At 26.3% G+C, this 27,837-nt stretch overlaps 1 protein-coding gene, 2 long non-coding RNA genes and 2 other non-coding genes across 5 annotated transcripts; 4 read left to right on the plus strand and 1 right to left on the minus strand.

Annotated features, from left to right (window-relative positions):
• Window positions 1-653: 653 nt before the first annotated feature.
• On the minus strand, window positions 654-2,321 carry LOC114187040 (uncharacterized). The gene is made up of 3 exons (XR_003605185.2): window positions 2,202-2,321; window positions 2,024-2,093; window positions 654-906 (listed from the first exon to the last, which is right to left on the minus strand). It is a non-coding gene; the product is annotated as an uncharacterized LOC114187040 (long non-coding RNA).
• A 7,096-nt stretch (window positions 2,322-9,417) lies between these two features.
• Window positions 9,418-9,502, plus strand: LOC114189292 (small nucleolar RNA SNORD25). The gene has a single exon (XR_003605598.1). It is a non-coding gene; the product is annotated as a small nucleolar RNA SNORD25 (small nucleolar RNA).
• A 305-nt stretch (window positions 9,503-9,807) lies between these two features.
• LOC114189329 (small nucleolar RNA snoR31) lies at window positions 9,808-9,894 on the plus strand. The gene has a single exon (XR_003605633.1). It is a non-coding gene; the product is annotated as a small nucleolar RNA snoR31 (small nucleolar RNA).
• Window positions 9,895-12,084: 2,190 nt separating this feature from the next.
• Window positions 12,085-14,385, plus strand: LOC114187031 (uncharacterized). Its single transcript, XR_003605183.2, has 3 exons — window positions 12,085-12,245; window positions 12,507-12,614; window positions 14,181-14,385. It is a non-coding gene; the product is annotated as an uncharacterized LOC114187031 (long non-coding RNA).
• A 7,620-nt stretch (window positions 14,386-22,005) lies between these two features.
• On the plus strand, window positions 22,006-24,641 carry LOC114188975 (putative protein phosphatase 2C 25). Its single transcript, XM_028077664.2, has 4 exons — window positions 22,006-22,487; window positions 23,263-23,601; window positions 23,803-23,982; window positions 24,110-24,641. The coding sequence occupies exons 1-4, from the start codon at window positions 22,122-22,124 to the stop codon at window positions 24,269-24,271; spliced, it is 1,047 nt and encodes a 348-aa protein (XP_027933465.1). The 5' UTR covers window positions 22,006-22,121; the 3' UTR covers window positions 24,272-24,641.
• The last annotated feature ends 3,196 nt before the right edge of the window (window positions 24,642-27,837 follow it).

Consider the following 27,837-nt stretch of genomic DNA (forward strand, 5'->3'; position numbering starts at 1 on the left):
ATTGAAACTAAAAACAAATATAGGGACCAAATTGAGTCACGTTGACACGTGGCACAACGGTGAAATGACATGTGTCAAAAATAAAATAAAATTCAAAAAAAAAAATTCAAAAAATATTAAAAAAATTCAAAAAAACCAGAAATTGACACGTGGCATTGACTTTAACACTGTCTGGTCAAAGTTAACGGTGAGGACCAAATTGAGTCATTTTTAAGAAAATGAGGACCAAATTGAGACAACGAAAAACACGAGGACCAAAATGAAATTTCATGACAAATAGAGGGACCAAAAGGGTAATTTAACCTAAAATATAATTTAGAAATTGTCTGGTCTTTTTCGAAGGGATTACCGGAGAAATTCAACACTAATATGAGCTTAATCCATATATAAAAGGATTGATATCACCTATAACCCAAAATCTTAAATCGAGGAGTTTATGAATTTTCATTCTTATATAATACTTAATTTTCTCATTTTTATTTGATATGAGACTTAGACTTACGCTTGAATTTTTCAATAAAAATGAACTCCACACCCTCAAATATTACTTATCACTAAATAAATGCTCACAAATTATTTAGTATAAATATAATCATTTTTAATAGAATATTTCTAATAAATGAAGCATCACATTTATAATACAAATAGAGCACACGAAAAGAAGTTTATAGGTATCAACCATTACAATCATCCATAAATACCGGTAGGAAAGTTAAGGCACAAAACTATGTCAATAACATAATAGAATCAAAACATTTGGTAGTTGTCCAAAAGACTTGCTTACAGAGAGCAAAGAATTACAATAAAAACAATACTTCAAAAGGGCTCAACAATGAGCCTAAACCAACGTGGGCAACTAGACTGCAGCATTTCCATCTTCATTGCGATTGCCAAGGATTTTCACACCTGTCACACCAAAAAATTTGGTGATCATTGCAAAAAGGAAAGCTAAACAAGAAAACAGTCAACCAAACGGAAAGGGTAAGTTAGAGATAAAAGAAAATTTTCATCATACATATATATAAACAAGCAAAATAGACAACAAAAACAGTAAGCACCCAAAACATGTGATAGCAAACAACATGGCTCTATGACTCAATTATATAGATACATATAATGAGATCAGATTCACTTGATGTTTATACTTGTGGTGGCCTCTACTGCTCTGCAGAGTCATTGCCAATGAGTTTCATCCTACCACACACAAGGTTAGTCCATGATCATCTAAAACCATTTGAATCAGTCTATTTTATGTGAGACTAATTGATTTTTTAGAGTTTCGGGATGCAACCTTGCTTGAATCCTTACCTGATTATATACACTACAACACCACCATGAGATCTCACTGAGAGTCTGATGGAATTACATCTAACTCATACCACATTCATGTTTCTCACACCAAAACTACATGTTGTCTTGAAACATCATAATCCCATACCAATACTCAACCAACCAGCCAATTTGTGATTCATCTCATGCCAAGCACACTAATTTCAGTTCATAAAATCCATAATTAAGCATATTCACATACTCCATGCTTTAAATAAAAGTAAACCAATCAATCATGAAAACACACAAACATTCAATAATTCTACTGTCAATCTCACTTAAGCTAAAGAGCTCTCGCTCAAGCGACAAAAATCTGTCACTCAAGCTAAAAGCTCTTACCTAGGTGAGATTGCAAACAAGGAGCACTGCAAGTTTTTACGAGTTCTCGCTTAAGCGAGATCTTCTCGCCTAAATGAAATTACTTGTCGCTCAATACAGAAGCTCGTCGCCTGAGCAACAACTCCAACAGAACCAGGGGTGTGTTTCTGCTATATTCGCTCAGGTGATGGTGACTTGCTTGGACGAAAACAGTAGGATTCTCTCCTGCTCATGCATGCAAACTAGAAAACCAACACAAATCACATCCAGGCTCATTCTTATACAATCACAAACATCAAACATGCATCTTGAACATAAAATAGAACCAAAACATACAAGATACTTCAAGAAACGTGAGAACTCTAGCTTCCCTTACTTGGACAGATACTAGTCGAACAAAACACGCTCCCACGAACGAGCATAACAGCACCAAGGACAAACCAGAGCTGAAAAACACAAATACTAGACGAAAGTGAGGTTCTAGGAAGAACCCAAGATTGAACCAGAGCAAAAGAGCTTGGAAAAGAGAAAGTAGAAGTTGGGGTTCAACTTACGTGAAAGAAAATGAGCTCAACTAGCTCAGAGAAGAATATGACTCAAGTCCTACCAGAGTTTTTGCTTTAGTAGGGGGAGAAAAGAGAGAACTACTTTTGTAAAAGGACACAAAAATGAGAGTTAGTGACTGGAAAGGGAGTCAAGAAGTAAAAGTGGGCTGCTTTTGGATATTTTACCAAACTAGTCCAACCCTCTTTAAAACAGAAAAATGGACTTACAATTCGATAATATCGTATGGTCTTTTAATAATATTGAATAATTATTCAATTTATCCCTTTTATTTTATTTAAAAAATTATCAATAAAAATTTAGTCACTAAAAAAATCATTTAAGGAAAATTCGATTAGGACTAATGACAACGTTGTTAATGAATAAATAAAATATATGAACACTGTTTAATGTTTTTTTTCTCAACCTTAATTCCCACGGCCAACTCATCTAAATTCTTTTGAAAAAAAAAAGTATTTTGAATTCCTCATTGAAAGCAATACTCACATTAGAACTGTTTTTAATAATAAAATATTTAGTTAAAATATAAATTAAATAATTTAATGAAAAAAAATATTAAAATTAGTTGTTATCAAATAGGAGTGAAAAAAGGTTTCAATCAATATCACTCAAACATTTTCTAAATGAAAAAAAAAAACACAATAATTATAATCTAATATTTATGTGTTTAACTTATGCGCCCTACAATAGTGAGGAAATTTCTTTATCTACCTGATCTTATCAATTTGTTGTCCTCAAGAAGGACATGCAGTACATTTAGATAGGGCGATGGGACACCACATTTAGATGCTGTAATTATATATATATATATATATATATATATATATATATATATATATATATATATATATATATATATATATATAATTATATTTAATTGTTTGTAAGATTTTTATTTAATATTTATTTATTTAATTGAGTGAAAAGAAGGAGTTAAACTTATTTAAAATGTAAAGGAAGAGAAATTATTAGATGATAAGTTAAAATGATATCACGTGGAGCCATTTGACAGCTAACAATGACATGAAGTGGTTTGTGGAGGGGACATATTTTGTTGCTTTCTTAGAACAAAGCTTGAAACAACGTGTGTGTCTGAAGGGAGTGAAAAGTAGCATGGTTGAGCAATTAATGAATAACACATGCATATACATAATTGCTTTTGCAAGAACAGCCAAAGCATGGCAAGATAAATAAACAATCATATCCCAATAACCCACAACTACATATGCTTATACCTCAATTATTTTTTTAACTTATTATCCTTCATGTCTTTGCAACTTTTTGCCATTCTAGAAGAATTATTGAATTTGTAAGTCATGAATCATGAATGAAGGTGTAATGTAAAAAGCACGTGTAAGAAAATTGTGAAATGAAAAATTTTACTTCAAGTGAAAATTGTTGGAAGTCTCACATCAACTAAGATAAGATAATTTCATAATATATAAATAGATGTAAATCTTATCTTACAAGTCAGTTTTGTGAGGTTGGACTAGACTTAAAATTTATTATTTAATATGCTATTTGAGTCATTGTTTAAAGTATATTCTAGCAAGAATTGTGTTTGTTAAACATATAGTTTCATCCTTTATCGAGCCGCTATCGGACCATCCATTAATATATAGTCTCACGCACAAGATGTATATACATCAAGGTGAGGAGATGTGTTGAAAATTCCAAATGAATTGAGATAAGACAATTTCATAATATATATATATATATATATATATATATATATATATATATATATATATAAAATTAAATATCTTAGAATCATTATATTATTAGCTAAAATTTTAAAATGATCTAATTAATTATATTTATAACTAAGTGTTAGAAATAATTTAAGTATAAGTCAAAGTCTCATATTAGTAGAATTTACAAAATTAAACACTATATAAGATGAAATACTTATAAATTATCTGCCTTTAAAATTTTGGGTTAAACTGGTGTCAAATTTCTCATCTGTATAATCCATATTTCTTGAGGTTCAAGATAACTGACACTATAACTAGAAGGGTTTATTAATTATTTCTTTTTTTCTTTATCTTCATTTCCGTCAAAACAGAAAAAGAAAAACTGAATATAGCTTTATAGGATATTGACAATTACTCAGGATTTATTGTTCATTGTTACTGATCTGCTTGGGTACATAATCTAACATCCTTCACCTACGAGGATATGTTTTGCATGTTAATGTTGACAAATTAAAGGTGTAATTTTTGAAGCATCAAGTGTGGCATTGTTCTTAGAATAAAGCCATGAAAGACGGTATTTGATTAGTGGAAATTAATGAGATGGTAGAAAATGGGGGAACCCAACTTGCAAAGTTTAATTGAAAACAATGTGTGGAATTTTTTGTATTATGCCAAGAAGAACTTGTCAATCTTGACATTTTCTATTCTCTTCTTTATATACCTCCTAATAGGATTGTGTCAATGATGAAACTAGTTAATATAAACAAATAGTAAAGAAGAAAGTGATTTGTATGAACACGATAAAGTTTTAACTTTCCAACTTTCTCATTGGAATCAAAGATTCTATGCCAAACCCCCAATAATGGAGCACATCAACTTCTCTTTACTTTAAACTGTTTATCACAACAAGAGACTCTCCCCATTTTCAAGGTGATATATATATATATATATATATATATATATATATATATATATATATATATATATATATATATATATATATATAATATTAAGAGTTTTTAAAAATAAAATAAAATAAGATGTTCATCGGTTTTAAGTTGGTCTTGGACAGTTAATTGTTTACAACCTTGTTTATCTTTTATATAAATCACAATAGTTAACGCAAAACAAGTTAATTTAAATAATCATATAATTATATTCAATATATTTTTAATGAAATTAAGATTCAATATAAATGTATATCTATTTTCATAAGGATTAAAGAATATATGAAGCATCAAATGCATATATTTAATATCCACATATAGTGCATACTTTTAAACTCCACAAAGATCGCGTACTTTGTTCTCATAAATTTAGAAAAAGAAAAAAAAACACTTTGAGAAATTAATCCTAAAATGGTAATAAGTTTATAAGACAAAGAATAAAATAATTATTTGTGTAATTTGCCAACTTAAAACTTATAAATTTAAAAGTTTAAGATTCACCATTCAAGCTATTTTTCTAAAAACTATGAAAATCCTATTCTTACGTGATGTGACAAAAGTATAATGTTTAATCATGCTAACTCGAGTTTTTTTTATGGAAATTACACGACTAACACTGATACCAATTAAATATATATATATATATATATATATATATATATGAAGTTTTGTTTTTTAGAAAAAAAAATGAAAGTTCTTTAAGCGATTATAACATTTTAAAATAGTTTATCATCCACGTCATATAGATGTATAACTAAAATTTGTTTATTCATTTTTAAATATATTTTTAATATCATAATAGTCACTTGACAATTCATTTTCAAAGGTAAAATAGTTATCTAAAAAAATTATATATAATTAAATTTGCTAGGATCGTTATATTTTATTAGTTAATTTAATAAAGTGGTCTGATTAATTATATATATATATATGATTAAGAGCTTATAATTATATTATGAAAATATTAATTGTGTAAATATTCATGGTATTTTAATTTGATGACGGAGACAAATTAGAAAATATTATTTTTAAGAAAAGTAATCGTCAGAGGTTACATAAGGGGTTATGGTCTCATCTTAGAGCACATTATCTATTATTCTATTCTTTTCTTTATTTTCTATCAGAAAAAAGACCAGAAATTTAAATTTATATATTATTTTCAAATACGCTCCCGCTTTTAATTATTTAAGATATTAGGATGTATATTTATATGTAGAATTTATTACTCTTTATATTTTCATAAAATAAAAAACATTAATAAATATAAAATAACTGTAAAATTTTGTTTGAATGTCAAAAATAACATAAAACAACTATCTCACCACGTACATTGCTTGAAGAGACCGAACAACGAATACTTTAAATATCTCCTTTTAATTCCAAAAAGAAAATTCTACAAGTTTTTTTTGTGACGCAGTTTCGTCTTGACGCAATTAAATGAGTGAATTTGTTTACTAATGCATTTCGGGTAGTGGGTGAAATAATTTGGGAATTCTAATAATAGGTTAGATCATATAAAACCAAACATATAAACCATATGTTGCGTAAGAAGTTGCATTCCTTCACCATTGACAATTACATCAATTTTCAAATTAAAAAAAATTAAGTCATTGAAAACGAAATCTTTTTTTTTTCTTTTTCACCTTTAATATTTTCCCTCTTTTGTCACATCTATTATTTTATTTTGTCTTTTTTAGTGTGATCATCACAAGGGGTGTCTTTACACAAATCCACTTTCAATAAAACTAAAATTAAAAAAAAGAAATTGGTTGGTTTGACAAACTCCAAAACGATCTCTCTCACATGGGTCAATAATTCCACTAGCGTGCGGCGACACGATGCAGTTGCGTGTGCAAAACCACTCACATCGACACAAAAACATTGTAAGAACTTCGATTAGATTAGAGTTTTCCCTTTCTTTGGACAATGACTTTGAACATTACAATATAACTCTATTCATGTTTATTATAAAATTATGAGATAGATAAGCCATTAGTAATATTGTGTGGTTGAACTTCAACTTCAACTTCAATTTCATCACATTTGGTCTTATGTCATTAATGAACTTTTACGCTTAAATAATTGACACTTGTGTGGATTACATTGGTTCAGTATTGTATCAATAACTTTATTAGTGAAAACGAAGCAATTACTTAGTTAATCACAATATGTCGAATCTCAATCACACTACACATCATATTTTCCCAATTAATTACTCTTTATTTGTGTTTGTGTTCTTGTTGCATGTCGTATGTCGCACCAAGATGCTAACAAAATTGTAATATGTGATTAATTATATGTATATATAACCTTAACCAATAATTGGAGACTAATGAAAAAACTCTAAAAGTAAACGCTATTCTTTTCAACATTTTTTTTCCAATTTATATAATAAAGAAAAATCAATAAATATCTCACACCTTTATTATAGCCTAGAGAAATGTGGGGATAAGAAGGTTTGAAAAGATGTTGAAACAATAATTCAACATGGGAGGTTGTGCATCAGTTCCAGAAGATACAAATTCCTGAAAAAAAGAAAAAGAAATTGTTATTTTGTAAACTTGAATTTGCACCAAGATATGGTTCACATTAATTGGTGGTGTTTTTGGAGGATAAGGTCAAAACGTTTTTTTGTTGATATTTTCGTGACAATTCACTTCAATTTCCTAATTTGAGACATTTGACCACTATTTTGGTTATGGATAATAGAGCTGAGAAGACGTTTAGAATTTTGCAAACCAAGTTAGAGAAAAAGAGATATTGGATATTCCACGTAAAATACCAAGGATACTTCTTTTGTTTTGTTCCGTTCAAACCCAACAAATTATTATTTCAAAATGTGGTTTGTGTTCTCTGCGACATCAATGGATAAACAAGAAAAGTATCTCATTCGTACTTAAACTCTAAACATAATATTTACTTAAATGATTTTAAAACAATTAGTCATCGCTTTTTTTGTTGTTGAATTTTTATCATGAATTGAAAATGCCCAATTGTTAATTTTTTATCTCCAACAATATATTTTTCCAAAAACGGGAGCTCAAATTCACGAAAAATTGGAGTTTTTTTTATCTTCAAAAAAATATAAAATATAAAACACAAAATGGATATTTGAATAAAATGGGGTTGTATGAGAAGAGTATAGGGTTGCAGAAAGTAATAGCCATTTAAGACATAACAAACTAAGTCCAATGGGAGCTTCTTCATGCACCTCCAAACATTTCTCTTCCACATGCAATGCGGTCCGAGCAAATTAATCACTACAAGTCATAAATCATAAAGTCATAAATCATAAAGAGATCAACATCTAAACTATCCTTAAACATAATACAATACAAATTAAAAATAAAAAATTACTTACATGAAAAGGAGGGGTTGCTTGTGTGGAGTGAAAGGAAACAGTGACTCAAGAGCTAGGTTAAAAATTTTGAAGATAAAAGTCCTTTAATGTGCTTTAAATAAGAGAAAAAATGTATTAATTTTTAACTAAAATGTGAGGATGGAGAAAAAATGTTGGAAGGGAGAAGTTCCCAATCCAATATATGAAGCAAACCCAACAAATACATTTTATAGAATAAAAGAAAAAGACAAAAACATTAGTTTCTTGAAAAAAAAAAACGTGGACTGAACAGAAAAGCTACGTATGTTAGACGACATTAGCCGAAGTTCACACAAGTAATACTAACTTATATTTCCTAACATTTAAATCAAGTTAATACTATTTTAGTATGAAATAAATTAGTTTAAGAGGGAAACCAATTATTGTAAAAATAAATTGTATTGGAAGTAAAATAGTTACTTTTACTTTTTATAGCTACACAAACAAACCATTAACGAGAGAAAATATGTACTAATAGCATATTTTAATATTTTTCATCTTGATTTTATTCATAGGAATTCAACACATGTAGAGATTCTATAAAAGCTCACACTTATGCTGAACTATGATGTATGATAATATTCTTATTTTTAGAAATATATTTTATTGAATATATTAACAAAAAGTTGTAATTGATTCACCACATACTTTTTATACTAATAGCACCTAACAATTGAACTGTACTTATACATACACAGAGCATTAAATAGAACAAGCACTTTAATAATAATGAATCATTATATTTAGCCTAATTTTTTTTCCACGATGGTTATACTTTTTTTAAGCATAAAATTGATATTTAAATTATATTAAGAAAATAACAAAAAAATACTTGAAAAAGCAATATCAAATCCTTCATTTGGGCCGAAGTAATATTTTAGGAGTCAAAGCCCAAATTAGTTGGGCTGGTTAGACCACGTATGCGAGTTCTTTATATAAACCATAACTCGACCCTTAACCACTTCAACTCAAATTAGGGTTTTTTTCTTCTGATCCTCTGTGCTGAAATCTTTTCGTATTATTTTTGTGTATTATAAACCCTAGCTTTTGTGATTCTCTTTCTTGCCTCTCAGGAAAAACCTATTTTTTCTTCTTTGTCTGTTGTTTTGGGATCTCTGGTGCAGTTAAATTTTCAATCTTGATTTCTACATTTATTTGCAGATTGATGAAATGGGTGTTTGTTATTTTTAACTGTGACGAGTCTTACAGACCTGTAATGAGTTGCGGGTATGATCGCAACCGTTAATGAACATCTAAGGGACTGAGTTATTATGTTTGTGTTCTTTCGGAGTTTATCAATTGTTTTTGCTTGTCAACTGTGTACGATTAGGATTCTTCATGTTTAATTTGTGTGAGTTATAATGGCTTTAAATTTGATGGATGTTCTCAAAGAGTGTGGCAAGTGTTTGGAAAATTTGGAGTTGATGATTTTAGATCAATATAATTTGGCTATTGAGAATTGTGTTTTGAAAGTCTTGACATTGAATTGTTATCTATCAGAAGATCTAATTCTCTTTCTAATGTGTTCTGAATGTTACTGTGTTTGAAGTTTTGTTTGAAATATTATGTACCATGGCAGATTGTGATGAAGCAAAGTATAATCCAACACTTGATCTGAGATATCTTAGTGATTGTAAACAATTCTTTATGCTTCTGAATCTACTTGGTTTTCTACATATTTTTTCTTTTTATATTGAAAAGTTGTGTGTAGTGAATTGATTCAAGGTCTTTTTTGGGTTGGAGTGTTTAGGAGCCTAAATAAATAGAACTGAGTCTTGGTTAGAGAACCTTTGATTTATGCTTTTTTTTTCTGGTTTGCACAATTGCTTTTACATTTACTAGACCACTCTTAAAGTAGTGAATCTGATGGAGTTGTCTCTATATTTGTAGCAGCTGGATTTCCTTTCATGTTCCTTGAATCTTGAATTTTTTTTATGTCCGCACATGAAGTGAACAATTGGCAAATTAAGATTAAGTTAACATTATTTTGATTAATAACAAACTAAGGATATTTTATATATGATTTTGAATTTTTATGGTTGGAAACTAAAGTTAAAAGTAATTTGGTTTTGAAGTGATTGCAAAAAGTAAATATACATTAAAATATATTTTAATTTGAATATTTTTTTATATTTTTTAATTTTAGTGAATCTATTTTTTATATATTATTAAAACTTATAATATATTATTTAATCAAAATAACGAGAATTATTTGGAATATTAAATTAACAATAATAAAATTTTACATAAATTTAATTTTTTAAAATTTTGATATGCTGTGGATAATAATGGAAAGTTCATAATAATTACATTAATTTTAAGAGAAATGATAGGTTGACACCTACATTTGACTTGTAACTTAAGACAAATTAAATTATGAAGGTGATAAAAAAAATAGTCAAATATGGATGTCAATCAATTATTTCTCTAATTTTAATATTATAGTAAATAAAATTTGTTTATATTAGAAAATAAAAAATAATTTTATAAAATATATTAAAATAATAATTTATATGATAAAAGTAAATGATAAATAAAAATATCAAAAAATTATTACATAAATAAATAATAAATAAAAATATTACAAAATTATTATATATGTTTTATAAACATAGGCTATCGAATGGAACCAGACAATAATAATTAATCTTTAGTTAATTGTATAATAAAATGAAATATATTTTAGAGATATTAGAAAACTTTTAAAATATTAACATAATTCAATTGTTAAAAAATAATAAAATTTGTTTTAATGAAATAAAAAGTTATTTAAATAAAACAAATATAAATAATAATAAAAATGGTTAAGAAATCAGGATGAAAAAAAATTTCTTTAAATAAAACAACTATTAATATAATAAATATAATTGAAAAATAATAAAAATTATTTTAACAAAATAAAAAAGATTTCTTCAAATTTTTCAAATCAAACAGACATTAATAATAGAAGAGTAAAAATTTAAAAAATGAGAATTGTTTTAGTTAAAACAAAAATTAATAATAATAAAAATAAAGTAAGGAAAAGGAAAATAAATTTTCTATAGGATTATGTTATTAAATACTTGTATTCATACTAATAAATATTTTTATGTGAAAAGAAAATATACAATAAATAAAATTATTAAAAAAGAATATAATATTCAAATGTGAAACATAAAAAATATTTAATTAATATACATCATTTGAATATAATTGCATAAAATTTATTAAATTAATTAATTGTGAATATTTTAATAATTTAAGCGGAACGAAGATATGATGTGAACGATACCATGATAAATATGAAAAAAAACAGAGTATATATATATATATATATATATATATATATATATATATATATATATATATATATATATATATATATATATATATATATATATATATATATATATATACTCAATTGACAAAGTTAGGAATTTTCCATATTCATACTTAATTAATAACAAAATTCTCTTCAAATTACGAAGACAAATTCAAACAATACTTCTTACAAGATTTTATTTGGTATCTTTACTCACTACGTTAAATAAAATGATATTTCCAAATGAAGAATACAATTTTTTTTAATAGAAGTATTAAAATTTTTGACTTTTTTTAAATCTAAATTATATTATACAACAAAAAAATTCGTAAAAATCATAAATTTTATTTTTGACTTTTCACATTTATTAATTAATTCATTAATTAATTAATAATTATCAGTCACTTGTAAGATAATTATTTGATTTATTAAAAAAATTAAATTGTTATCGATAAACAAGGTAGTTTTGGAGACACGTACGTTAAGAGGCCAAGAGCATTAATACTGAAATTGACATTAAGTTATTTATTACACAGAAACTTCAGAAGCCCTTATTTATACCTCACAAAGTCATCACTGTAACCCTGCAGTGAATTGAATCAACAATTTCTCAGAAAAGTTAGCAATGGCTTCTTCAGGTTTCTTAGTCCTTTGTTTCATCGCTGTTTTTTGTGCTTTTGCTGTTCCTTCCTTTGGTCGTGTCATTCCCACAGGTATACATTCATATTCTATAAACCTTCTCTCTCTCTTAATGTTCTTTTTTTTTTTTTTAATAAAATGTTCATACTCTGCTAAATCAAGAGATTAAGTTCTTTCTTTCTGCGTTTAGGAAAAAGATAACATTTTTCTTAACATATATATTTTGATCGTAATCCAAAACAAAAAACAAAAACAAAAACTCAAACAGAGGGTGGTTAAACACCATTAAATTTTGTGAATTTTAATATTTTTTATTGATCCAAAAACTTATGCAGACACAGTGAAGAACATTGTATTAGTCTCAAAAATTGAGCAAACTAATCATTGGTTGGACAAGGAACCCAGAATCATGCCCCCAAGTCAACCAAGTGTCAAATTTTCTGGTAATTCTCTACGTATTATTTTTAATCTCTTTTATTTTCTTTTCACCAAAAGTAAAATATATGTGTTAGATTTAAAAATAATTAAAAAAAAATGTTTAAAGGTAAAACTCTAAAAGGTTTATACGTAGTTTTTTTATTGAAATATTTGCTTGTTATGAAGTGACTAAATATTTAAAGGATATACTATTTATAATGTACGGATACGATACGTGTATCGGATATAATATATATGACATATATCTATACGTCGATAAATTTATTTTAAAAATAATAAGATATGATATATGATATATGCATATTGAGAAATGTAAAATAATTTTTAAAAATATAATAAATATATGATTATTATTGTGTGAATCCAAATTAAAATATGAATTAAAGTTATCAATATAAAAACTTATAAATTACTGTCATCATAAAAGTACTACTATTTCATATATTATTATGTATCTCATCAATAAATATTAGTAAAGTATTCTAAAGTGGGAGATACAGATAATATCGATATTGATATGTGATCCAAATTAAAGTACTAGTACATACTAATATTCTACTAAAAGAGAAAAAAATTTAGATATCACTTTATTCATTTCTTAACGAAAAATAATTTTTTAAATTAAATAAATACTAATATTGACTAAAATTAAAAATAGATAGTAAATAATACGTATTTTTCATCTTCTTCTCATAAGATTTTTATTTTTATTTTTATTTATGTGTGAATTTAAATGTATAAATTGGTATTTATTTTATTATTTTAATGTTTTTGTTGTTAAGTTCAATTTATTAAATATATTTTAAATTACATTGAAGAGTACGCATTAAATACCTTCTGTGTTTTTTTTATGTGATAATTGTTTGTTCAAAAAACGTTTTTTTTTTCTTCACCTATTAAGATACTCATAAACATTTAACAGTTTAAATAATCATCACAAATTTGAGAAAATAATTGAAATTTACTTCTTGTGATGATATTAATTAAATAATAGTTTCTTTAATCATTTCAAAGTTTTTAGTTGGATTTCTAAACTAAAAAATATATATATCTCAAATACGTTATTAATTTAAAAAATATATGAATTTTGTATTCAGTAACAACAGTTCTTTTAAAAAGTTTTGGTTCTTGAAATTTTTACAGATTTTAAAATCGATCTAAAAAAATTTATTTCATCTGGACTATTATGTTATTTTTTTAAATAATTTATGTTTCTTTTAGATATATATTTTATTTTATTTTTATTATTAAAGTACTAATTCTTAAAATAAAAAATGTCCGCATAAAGTTGGTTTATTCGGCCCATAGTTGCAGAGGATTGGGCTGGATAAAAGCTTAGTCCAATCCTTTTTTACCAGAAACTCTTTTCCTTCACGTAGAAATGGAAAACCAATATATTTTAAATAAAAACGTGTTTTAAAAATATAACTTCAGTGTAGACTAATTCAATTAAATATGTCTCCATTAATTCAACCCTAATTTACCAATAAAAAATATACCAGAAAAGAAGAAGAAGATTGAAAATATTATTGTGTTTTTACTTAATTTTTTTATTTGTTTTGTTTTTGCAGAAAATTCAAGGGTGATGGTAGAGGATATACATGTAGACTATTCAGGTCATCATACTCATCCATGTCCACCAGATCACTGCCGTTGAATTGTACTAAGGACAATACTGTCTTCTTATTGTCATGCAAAAAATAAGAGAATAAAATTTGGATAAGGTCTTTTTTTTTTTTTTTATATATATTGATACATTCGTATTCCATACATAAACTAAAATATATCATTAGTCGCTCCAAACATAATCATCACATACTCATATTCATTATTTCTAAAATTTAAGACTATCCCATAAATATCTTCAACCTTCATAACTTATTTTTCAGTTATTAGAAAAATACAATTTAACGACTGAAAATTGATCGTTAAATACTTAAAATCAGTTATTAATAACCTTAATTATTAAAAAAATTAGTCATTAAATTGTATTTTTCTAATAATGTGTTCCACCTAATTGATGTATTGAATCTTCTATAGTAAAAAAAGACTTATTCTTAATGAGTAAGTTATTAAACAATTTGTAACTCCCACACAAACTTATTCCACCATTCTTCAGGACTATAATGGAAACGCAAACCCAAATAAAATAATTATTAAGCAACTCATTTACTTTAGAAATGTGAAATCATGTCATTTGACTCATTTAGTGACTCAAGTTAATGAGTAACCCAACTTAATATGTGACCCAACTTAATGAGTGAAACTCGATCCATTTATTTAGTGACCCAACTTAATATGACTCATTTATTAGTAAGTCTAAAATTTTTAAATCTGGTCTAACCTACTACGGGTTGGTGGGTTAAACTCACTTAATTAAAAAAATATAATTTTTATTTTATTTTTTTTTAGTTAAAACTAAATTATAATTCTAATTAAAATCTAAATAAACTTTAATACGATACAAATACAAACCGAAATCACAAAAATACAAATTATCTGTGTGTTAGTTGAAAAAATAATCTAACCTGATCTAAATACAAAGCCAAACTTATCAAAAAAAATTTGTGTGATCCTTTATTTGCGGGTTGGTAAGCCAACCCAGCTCACCACAGTTTCAACCCGAGTGAGTCAGGTTCTTCTAGGTGAACCGAATCAAAAATCAACCCGTATAATAATTTGTAAAAAAATTTCAAACCAACCTGAACCAAACCCATGGTGGGCCGATTTGATTCGTGGGATTCTAACCTATTTTGACAGCTCTAATTTACTTTCTTTTTTTTTAACTCCATTACTTCTACAAAATTCATTATTTTTACATTATTTTTTTTACCTTTATTATATTTTAAAAATCATCTTCATTAAATCTAATGTGAGGCTTATCGTCTTTACTATGTAGATTTTTCTTATAACTTGTACGTAACTAATACAAACATTCAATTATAATTTTTTTAGATGCTTATTATATCACCTATTTATTAATACGTTACAAAAACGTAGTACTAAATTATAACAAATTATGCTACTTATTGAATTGTCTCTTATATCAATAATCATTAAAGAAATAATTGTATGGTTTGGTATTAATATGGAAATTCTTAAAAAAAATAATGTTAACAAAAAAAAATATTCGTAGGTGTGTTCAAATTTTAAGATGTTACACTATAAGAAAATCATTAAACATTAACTAATTTTAAAGATAAAAAAATTATTATTCACTGTAATAACTAATTTATATATCAATTTATAAATTAATTATTTATATCTAAAATAATCTCTATTATAAATAATTATAATTGACTTGTAAATTAGAATCTAAATTGATCTCTAATATTACTATTAAAGAATTAGTCTCTAAAATGGATTAAAAATTAATATAAATATCTTGATAATTAATATTAGAAACCAATTTAGATTTTAATTCACAAATCAATTATAATTTTGTATTTATGATAAAAACTACTTCAAATATTAATAATTTATAATTTATAAATTAATATTTAAATTAGTCATTATAAATACTAATTATTATTATTTTCTCTAAAAATAGTTGATATTTAGTGATTTTCTTATAGTGTTAATTTTATATATAATGTTTGTAAGATTTTCTTATTTGAAAATGTTAATGAGAAATATAATTTTCTTTAAATTAATTTTAGTAAAATAAATTTAAAAGGTTAATAATTTTTTTTATTAACAATGTTTTATACTTACAAATCAAATTATTTATAATCTTTAATATGTTATGAAAGAAAACTGTAAAAGCTTAAAATATTTTTGCAAAATAATAATTATTAATTTTGCAGTCAAATGTCTACTTATATAAATATAAATAATAATTTTAATTTACATTATGAAATAAATTTCAAAAGTCAGAGAAATTCACATCCATGGGGCCGTGATCCCAAATATTGTTCGTTGAACTGTTCTTGCTCTAATAAACAACATGCTCGATCTGATTAAATAAATAAAAATTAGGAATCTCAATCTTTTTTATTTAATTACACGGTAAAATTTATGTGTGCGTGTGTGTTTTTGTACTGAAAACTCTAAGTAATTCATATATTAATGTCTAATTAAAAATAACTGTAAATAAAAGAAGGTATAATCATAGTAAGTTTTAGTGTGGATAAAAAGTAATTGGGAAAAAAATCATTAAAAATGATTAATCAGATTTTTTTAATGTATGTTAATTAATCATTGGTAAAGTCTTTAATGAATTTTCATAAATAGTTTTAACAAGAAATTTCTAACTTTTTAATTGATGAGAACATTTAATTACATGCTAGAAATTGTGGGTCAAGCTTTTGATTATTGTAATTTTGGTGAGAAATCCTCACATTGTGACAAATAATTTTATACATAATTTTGGTAATTTAGCTTTTGAATTTCATTGATGTGGTGGAATGGTTTTGAATGAAAGAGGGTTTATGTAAGAACAAAACTCAAGAGTAGCAATACCAACAAATTTTAGAGAATGCTTCTTCAATTATATATGCACAATCATTAAAACAATGGAGAAAATAATAAAGGAATTACTCATCTTCTTAATAGCAAGGAGCAAACTCTCATAAGAAAATATAATAGGATACTGGTTTATGATGCACAAAATGATATGTGTATTGGATACGACACATGTCCAATACGTTGATACGTTTATTTTTAAAATAATAGGATACGATACGTGATAGATACGTGATATATGAATATTGAAAAGTGTATAATAATTCTTTCTTACAAACAAATAAATATATGATTACTAATGTGTGAATCCAAATTTTCTAATTAGAGACCAATTATTTTGGTAGCCAAAACCTGATAGCTAATGTTAGTGACCAATTTAAAAACCAATTCATAATTGAAACTATTTCAATTATCAATTTAGAGACCAATTATAATTTTTTTGAACTATTTTGGTTCTCAATTTGGTCACTATACAATGACTAATTATTTTTTCACTAAAATTGGTCACTATTCAAAGATTTCATTGTATTGTACTACGACTTTATAAATTAGATATTTCATTGATAAGTATCGGTAAATAATTAAACACGATACATGTCGAACACGGATACGTGACCTAAGTTGAAGTACCGATACAACAAAGATACTGGTTAAAATCATTTAACATAAGCTATTGCAATTTTAAATTTTATTAGTCTTAAATTATTAAAAAGATTGTCATATGGAATATTAATAAACATATATATTCACGTTCAAAAAACGATTTATAATTGAAAGATAGATAAAACTAGTCATGTAAAAATTATTTTACTAAAAGTACAATTTTCTTAATGCTCAGAGTAATTGAGCCTAATGAAAATCAAAATATTTTGTTAAGAAACTGCTTTTTTGACAAAGAAGAATATCATACAGAAAAAAGAGGGTATAGATAATTAATAAGAGAGTGTGAATTGGTAAAATCAAAGTTTAAAACATAAAAACACTTCACTTTTAAATTTATAAAAAAAAAAGGTGTTTTTTTGAAACAAGTTGATATAAAATTTTGAGTTTTGAAAAGAAGTTTGAAGAAAGAAGGAGTAGAAGATGAAGAACGTAGCTAAATTAATTGACCTTCTCTAGTCACATACATTAGCCCCTTCAAAACCTCTTTTCAATTCTACTAACTATTTAATTTTGATTGAGAATTCTTCTTATTCTTCATTCAAATTTAATCACAGTTCTCTATTATCTCAAATCAAATTAATTATGAGTATTTTTCATTACTGCATGATGTTATTATTACTTGTTTTTGAAGTTTTCACCAAACTATATAATATATGTGGTTCTATTTTCCACTATATGCTGCTTTCAGGTTTAGTTGTTTCATTATTTTCGCGTGCAATAATATGATATCCAAACACCACTTATTTTACTAAATTCTCACCTACCAAACAACCACTACAAATTTTAAATTACAAATGACAAAAGGAAAATTGAAGGTAAAATACTTTTTTTTTTCAATTTAATTTCATAATAACTTAATTTTTTATTTAATAAATGTAATAATTAGTACACACTTCAATTGCCTAAATTATTAATAAAATTCAAAACAAAATTAATAAAATCATTTTTTTGTATTTAAACTATATAATTTTTTTATTTTACTGAAAACAAAATATTCGAATATTTATTATATTGAATTAATTATTTTCAAAAAAAGACAAATAAAATTAGAAAAATAAAATAAAATAAAAGCCATACTTTACATATACAACTTCTATAAAAGTAAAAAAATAAAAAATAATTTTTTTTATAGAGCACTAATTCTATAAAAAGTAGAGTTAAATCTATATTTTGAATGAGCCATGAATGAGCCAAAAAAAATTGTCTTATTGATAGACATTTGATTTGATTTGATGTGAATTCTTGATTTGAGTTGATACGATAATATTATATGTAATATGTTTTAATTTTAGTGGTTTACCTTTACATGTGTTTATGTGGTGTGTGACCTATGATCACTATACTATATACAAAAACAAATAAAAGTACAACATCATAGAATCAATGTTTAGACAAAAATATAAATTTTATTTTAAATTTTATATATATTGTGAAAGTTTATGTTGTATTTTGCTTCGATATAATCTTTGTAAAAATTCTTTTATGATTTCGTAGTATAATTGATACCATAATGTTTTAGAGTATTGCAAAAGGTTTTACTGTTAACTTACAACTTATCCATCTTAATAAATTTTCATTTAATTAAATTTAAATGAGAACTATACCAGTTTGATAAAACCATTGGAACACCACCCAATTCTTACTTTTTCTCATAACACAAATTTAAATAAAAAAAAAGAGACATTTAAATATTTATGATATTCCACCTCTTACTCTAATTGAAAAGTCGCACACTGAAACAAATAAAAATAAAAAAATAAAACAATTTGTAGTTAACTAACTGTCTCATAGTATATAACAAAACATCTAATATAATTAACTTGTTAATGAAAATGATGTGAACTATGCTGAAAAGTTCGAAAATGGGTTTGGAATAACATTAAAAGCGGCTGCGTTTTTACTTACTCCACACATGCTTAAGCAAGCTCATTCCACGCAGCTATAAAGTACAAACCCCACACTTAATTCAAATATAACGATATTTTAATTACTAAATTTTAACAATTATTTTATAAATAAAATATTATTTCTTAAGTAATTTTAAAATATTAAAAAAATAATAAAAAATTATTTAAAAAATATTATCTAAAATTATAAAAGAATTATCAAAATTTAGTATTAAAAAATCATTTTACTTAATATAAACACTAGTGTAAACACAGGCGCTATCGCGCCTGTGTGTACGCATTTTTTGAATTATATTAATAATTGATGATATTGTAATGTTATTAATTTAATAAACAAAATAACAAAATAAAAGTATATTTATAAAAAATAAAATAAAATGTACGGAGAAAATAAGAGAAAAATAACTGTTGATGAATAGTAAAAGAAAAAAAGAAAAAGGAGATAAGTAAATAATTTTATAAAAACTTGTAAAAGTAACCGTTAAATTTTAAAAATTTAATAAATAATTAAATTATAAAGGGTAAAGTTGGAATTATGAAATGTGGACACAAAAGAGGGAATCCCCTTTATATATAGTTATAGATGAATGACTTTTTCATAAACAATTATAACCCAGTCAAAGAAACCAACACATTAAGCAAAATCAGTGATAGAAGTGACGAATGAGTTAGCTACCTTTTAGGCTTCTCATTTCTGACGTTAACGTTCGGGAATCGATCACTGAGTTAAGAATGTTTCATACCCAAAAGCAGAATTCAAAACTTTTACGTTGGAAAATGTCCACGTCAGTGGCCGGCACAATAAAATCGGAATTGACCTTGCCAACAGGCACCAACCCCAAACAAGGCACTGCTTAAGTCAAATCTCCAATATACAAAAAATAAATAAAAAGTGCTCTATTATTAATAATAATACACATTCAACACAATTCTATAATTATGCATTCTTATCCTCTATTTTTTTATCTCGACAGAAATTGTCACTTGTTTCAGTCAACGTTTAATTGTTCACACATTTTGATGCCGGTTAATCTGCAATCATTCAGAGAGTTCTTCTTATTTTATTAACTATATTATATCTCTCGAATTTTTGACGAATTCTTGCCTTAATTTACCATCTATACTTTTTTTGGAATGTTTTTTCTTACACTGATTTTTTTTTCTTTTTAAATTTGAACAGTGACAGTTAAAATGGCAAAAGAGTTTGCTTAAATAACTCATTCCCATGAAAATAGAAAATTACTTTTGAATTATTTATTTATTTTTTAGCTGGGAAACTTTAATTAAATGGTGAATATATTATTATTATTATTATTATTTTCTTAGAAGATTAGTGTGATGGAATTAATCGCCGACTTTGACAGCAGAACATAAATAAGAAGGGGTCCATCGTAGGATGTTGTGTTGTATTGTGATGAATCAAAAAATCTAGAAAACCGGCCATACAAAATGGAACGATGGTTAAACCATTGGTGCCACCAAAAAGATGTGGTCAAAGTGTCAAACATCAAAGAACCTTTTAACATTAACATTTGACCATTCTTAATCACCATAACTCTTTTTTCTCCACAATATTTAATACATTTTATATTCAATAATTAAGATAGGGTTTAAATGTATTACCATCTTTAGCTCTTATAAAATGAGTTTTTGATTTAGGACAGTTTGTTTAAGATTAAAAAAAAGGCTTTTTTTTTTATATAGTAATTTTGTTTTAGATAATTTGAAAGTGTACTACAATATGAATTGTGCCTTTTTACAATCATGAAAATCAGTTTTTTTTCAAAGGTTGATTAGATTTCATGAAAGTATTTAGCGCAGCTTTTTGATTCTGGTCTGACAAGTTTTTTTTTTCTTTAATTTTTTATTATTTTAAAAACCTGATGCATACATCCGAAAAATTTAAAGTGATTATTCTCTAAAAATAAATTATTATTTCTTAAAGAATTTGTAATGATAAACGGGTCTAATATTTAATTATTTATTTTTCTAAAATCTAAACTTATTCATTTTCCTTAAAACTATTAGATTATTTTATATTATTTTATAGTCATTCTTCAAAAGTCTGAAGTCGTTTTTTTTATTTTTAATCTTTAATTTTATTAATTATAAGATAAATAACAAATCTCACATGGTAACAAAATAAAAAAAAAAGAATTTAAAATCAAGTACTACTAAAAATATTTTTTTCTTAGTCAAACTAAAAATAAATTTAATCCTAAAAATGACCATTTAAAAGGTGTAATTACATAAGAAGAATATTAGTAATAATAGAAACAAAAGATTGAATGATGAAGAAAGTCCTCCTTTGACCCATCTTCAAGGCAGACACATACTCTTCTTTAAATACCCTCTGTCCTTTCTCTCTCTCTCTCTCCCTCATGTTAACCCAAACAAAATTCAAACACAGTTTTCTCTTAAGAACAGGAACAAGAACAAAAACAAGAATCTGCACAGTACCAACGTTGTTATCGCAACATGTCTTGTTTCGTGGCAGTTCCTAATTCCCCCGTTTTCTCTCTGTTTAACAACAACACCAACAACAATAACTCTTCTTCCATGGCAGAACCTCTCATGCTTTCTCTTCCCATTCCCTCCCCCACACCCTCTTGCTCCTCTCCACCTTCCTCTCCCCAGTTGAAGCGAAGAAGACCTGCAAAACTCGACATTCCCGTCGCTTCTCTCGCATTCACGCTCTCCACGGCGCCGGCGCCGTCTCCGGCCATGGACGCCGTCGTCGAGGTCGACGGAAGCGGGTTTTCTGTCTTCTGCAGACGAGGAAGGAGGCCCCACATGGAGGACCGTTACTCCGCTGCCGTTGATCTTCGCGGTGAACCCAAGCAGGTAACTTAGAATCAAGTTTTCTTCGATTTCTTCTAAGATTTTGGCGCGTTTGTTTGGCATTGACATTAGAATCACTTCAGAAAATCAATAACTCAGAAGAAAAATTTGGTGACGGAAATGGTTGTTTTCTCACTAAGTTTAACGTAAAAGGATTTATCGATAAAACTTTTAGAATACTATAAATGCTCAAATTAGGATGTTGGCAAATTAGTTCATAAGAATAAAAAAAAAACAATTTTTATATGTTAAAATTAATATTTTTTCATAATTAAAAATTTAAAAGTTAGAGAAAGTATATGAAATTCTTCTCTAAAATTTTTATATATAAATCAATTTTGAGCTATAAAGAAACTAATCTCAATCCTTTTTTATATATTCTTCTCTCCTAAAAGTTTTTATGATAAAAAATTCATTCAAACATAAAATATGATATTTTTTAATTAAATCGTAGGGTTCTTAAAATTGTTATATTTTATGATAACTTATAAATTATTTTCATTAATTTTTTTATAATCATGTTATAGTTATATAACAACCATCAAATTTAATAATAGTTAAGTTCTTTCAGAAAATTTGGCAATAGCAACTTCAGTTTAAAAATCTATTTGAATTGTTCAAACAGTTTAGAAAATTGTTTTAACCTAAATGTTTGTCATTAATCGTGAATTTGTTTGAAGTGAATTTTGTTTGATATATATGCTTTAATGGTCAGAATGGATGCAAGTGCAAGCAAAGAGTTCTAACATGGAGTTTTTTTTTGTTGTTGTTTGTTTAGGCTTTCTTCGGCATATTCGATGGGCATGGGGGCACAAAAGCTTCGGAATTCGCTGCACATAACTTAGAGAAGAATGTGATGGATGAGGTGGTTAGAAGAGATGAAAGTGACATTGAGGAGGCAGTGAAACATGGCTACCTCAACACAGATTCTGAATTCTTGAAGGAGGATCTTCATGGTGGCTCTTGCTGTGTGACAGCATTGATATGGAATGGCAACCTTGTCGTGTCTAACGTTGGGGATTGTCGTGCTGTGATTAGCAGAGGAGGGGTAGCAGAAGCCCTCACATCTGATCACAGGCCTTCAAGGGAAGATGAAAGGGACAGAATTGAAACTCAGGTATTTGATTAAATAACCAAGTGAATCCCTATTACAATTTGTCTTCCAAACGTGTTCCAATCATTATAAATTGAAAATTTTAACTTTTTAACATGTATTGAATGGTCTGAACTGTGAACATGCGATGGTCTAACATCGTCTGATATATAACTTACCCTCTTTTAAGTTCTTCATTTGACATGAATTTGTTGATTTAAATAGGGTGGCTATGTTGATGTGTGCCGTGGTGTGTGGAGGATCCAAGGGTCATTGGCTGTTTCTAGGGGAATTGGAGATAGGAACCTGAAACAATGGGTGATAGCAGAACCTGAGACCAAAGTTCTTAAAATTGAACCTCTGCATGACTTGTTGATCTTAGCTTCAGATGGCTTATGGGAAAAGGTATACACACACAATATAGGACTTAATTGAGTTAATGAAGTGATTTCATTTTGATAATTTTTGCATCATGCATTGCATGATACTGTACATTACTCAACTATTAACAGATTAAACTTTGTTTGATCAGGTTAGCAATCAGGAAGCAGTGGATATTGCTGGTCCTTTTTGTGTAGGTAACAACAGACAACAACCTTTGCAGGCCTGTAAGAAGCTCGTAGATTTATCTGTGTCGCGAGGTTCTGTGGATGATATAAGTGTTATGATCATCAAGTTGCAAAACTATGTTTGAAGTCTCAATGCTACAAGAAGAAGGTTTTGGGAGGGTACGAGGGACTCCACCTTAGTTAATTAGTTCTTCATTCTTAGCCTTCAACACTCAGAAGATGATGAATGTGATCATTAAGGTTACAGGGTTGAAGTTGGTAACCTCAAAGTAAGAGACTAATCTGTATATATCCGACGAATGGCAGAGTTCGTTGAAGATATTAGCACTAACTTTTAGAAATTTTTTGGTAGAATGATCTTCGAGCAATGAACGTCTTTTTGAGTGTATAAAAGGGTATAACTTGTATCCGATTCTATCTGCAAATTATGTTATGTATATCATTTATGTCACATCTTTGTACAATTCATGTTTATATACTTGAAGTTTTACTGTTCTTTCTGGGTACGTAGAATGGATAATCGAAAACAATAGTTCAGAGAGCAATTAACAGCAAAACCAAGTGATCCTATTTGTTTACCTAACTATGAATATTGAAGCTGTGTTTATAGGAGTTGATGATTTTTACACTTCTTATTAATGTAGTTTTTTTTTGTGTGTAATTTATACCTTGATTGGTTTTTAAATCACATGATTCCCCATCTCTTGTGAAAATGGTCTTGTTTATATATATAAAAGACAGTGATGAACTGTATATAATTTTTATTATTTAAATTGTTTAAAATATGGTTAAATAAAACAAAAAAAAAATCATTTTATTCAATAATTTCAATTCTCCGTTCTCTAGTTTTTTTTCCATTGTAAAAGTATTCATAAGAAAATTATTACATTATTTCTCTTAATGTCATTTAACTTTGATTATTTAGTTGTAGGGCATAACATTGACTCGATATACTTCTAGAATCGTAAAAAGTGTTGGTTAACAAAAGTAACTAGGTACATAATTTAGTATATGAAAATCATTCTAAAGCTAAATGCTACATGAAAGTGTTTTATATTTTTGGTTTTTGAAAGTTCCAAAGTCTTCCCATGTTTTTGATGATGAGATTGGAATTATGGAATTGTGAAATTTACATCACAAATGGCTTGTCATCTCATCTTTTGACTTTTATCATACTTTCCCTCTCCCACGTAGGAGTTGACTTCGTAAAGCGTTGAAAATATGAAACAATGCGATACACACATATACAGTTATTGTTTTGTTTGGGTACGTTAAAAATGCAAAGAAAATGATGAGAAAAGAATAGTTGTAAAAAGTGATTCGAAGTGGTGGGAACGCGATTGTTTAGAACCATTTATAAATCATCACCGTTTTGTAAAGGAATTGACCAAGTTTGGTGGCGTTTAGAAGCATAGAAAATGTCCACACCGAATAAAGAATATTGCGTATGGGTTGCTCACCATGCACTCACTTTTGTATACGACAACCACTCATTCATATTTGAATAAGAAGTGATAAAATATGATAAAAGGGAATCTGTGAGCTATTTCTATTTGATTCCGTATTCTATCGTACTTAAGCAAGTTGCGCAAATGTGAGTTATATTTTTATCCAACTTATCTTTTAGAAAAATAAATTATTTTACTTTTACTGTTAAACAATAATATATATATATATATATATATATATATATATATATATATATATATAATTCACTAGGGATGTTAAAAGAACAGTAGAATACGAGGTAATAACTCTCTTGTACCCTATTTATCTGTTCTCATATCTTGTGGTTATTTATTACATGAATATCTGTAAACAAATTTTAATATCAACGGATATTTATGAATATTTAAAAATAATTAAAATATTTAGTAACATAATTTTTAAATACATGACTAGTAATCATTTATATTTATATCGAATGAACTCAAGTTTTTAAGTACAATTTCAATATTTTAAGAAATTAGTTTAGAACTTTGAATAAGAGATATAAGTAAGTTATTTTTTTAAATGTATTTTTAGTCCCTCAACTTGGACAATAAATTGGAATCCGTTTTTATTATAAATTTTGATATATTTTTATCTCAAACATTTAAAATGAATAGATATTATCATTTTAACCTAACAATGTTATTTTTTCTTTTACGTGTTAAACGATGTTCTAGGTTAACATTTGAGATTAAATGTAATAAATTTTGTAAACAATTTAAATGTCAGGCTGAAATATCAGTTAACACTTAACAAAAGTTAATATTGTTTTGGGTTAAAAAGAAAATATTCATTCATTTTTAAAGTTTGGGACCAAAATATATCAAAGTTTGATATATGAATTTTAATTTTATGTCTAAATTTAGAGACCAAAATATATTTATATTTATTTTTGAAATAAAAAAGTAGTGGACAATGATGAAGTGATGATGAGAATATGATATTTGGTATGGTTTGACTTGAGGTTGATAGGAGAAGGAAGTGGTAGAAAAAAGTTAGGGTTTGAATAAGTTTGCACATGTTATCTATCTATCACTTTTTTCTACCACTTTTCTTTTGGGTGCAATGCAACTTGTGTTATAAAGCTGAAAACAAAATTTTGTGTGGTGATGAGTTGATTCTTGAGCAAATGATATTTTTAAAGAGACGAATGTACATGCAACAAACACAAACTCTCCAATCACAACCAACATTTGTTGTGATAATCTTAGTGCATGTAGTCTTGTACTATATTGTTTCTGTCTAATCTAAGCGTGCCCCATCAACTTGGTTTAATTTTACACATCGTCTTATGAATAGGTTTCTCACATTTCCTTTGTTCTTTAGTAAAAGAATACACAAGGGTTGAATTAAATTCTTAATTTAGCTTTTTCACCAAAAACTTGTTAAATTAATTATCTGATAAACCTTATCAACTTTGAGTATGGCAAAACATAGTTGTTTAATTGAATATTATTTTTTTATTTTGTATATATTATAGTAATATCGAGTATTGTTATTTTGCTAACGAAGTTTAGATTGAAAAGGTGAAATCAGTTTTCTATTCTGAAAATGTTTTTATAATAGCTTTTTTGTGTGTGGATTTGTTAAATATTATCTTCAAATAATTATTATATACTTGATTAATAATAATAAGTTATTTATAATTGAATGAAGATATGTAGATAAATTATTAATTTAGCAAAATAAACTATCCATATAATGTATTCACAATAGGTTATTATTGATCTCAATGAAAGCGATTAAAATTGATAGAATACAAGATAAGATAAGAACAGTTTGAAAAAAATCATATTTGAAAAGATTATATAGTTAGTTTTCAGTCATTATACTCTTCTGTAATCCTGCTTATTTTTTTTACAATATTAGTGTAATTTTAATTAAAATTTATTAAAATGGGTAGATTTTAAATAATTACACAAATAAGTAAGTTATATATCAAAAACATGATTTTAAAGAGAAATCATGTTTTAAAAACACAACTTGAAAGAGAAGTCACGCCTTAAAAAATGACTTCAATTTTTATTATTTTCAAACAAGTTTATTTTTATTTTTAACTATTAAGGAAGTCGCACTTTACATGTATGATTTTTATTTTCCTAAAAAATATTAGTTTTAAATTCATTATTTTTTGATAAATATTTTTAGTAATTTCATTAACTAAATAAAATTTAAATATTAAATGTTATTATATATTTTA

The sequence above is a fragment of the Vigna unguiculata genome, chromosome 6 (assembly GCF_037176805.1).
Source record: "Vigna unguiculata cultivar grain cowpea cultivar isolate G323 ecotype 2 chromosome 6, ASM3717680v1, whole genome shotgun sequence".
Taxonomy (NCBI): Eukaryota; Viridiplantae; Streptophyta; class Magnoliopsida; order Fabales; family Fabaceae; genus Vigna; species Vigna unguiculata.

Coding starts and splice junctions, on each gene's coding strand:
- LOC114188975 (XM_028077664.2), top strand. CDS start 22,122: ATGTCTTGTTTCGTGGCAGTTCCTAATTCCCCCGTTTTCTCTCTGTTT. Junction 23,602..23,802: donor GGGACAGAATTGAAACTCAG/GTATTTGATTAA, acceptor TGATTTAAATAG/GGTGGCTATGTTGATGTGTG. Junction 23,983..24,109: donor CAGATGGCTTATGGGAAAAG/GTATACACACAC, acceptor TTGTTTGATCAG/GTTAGCAATCAGGAAGCAGT.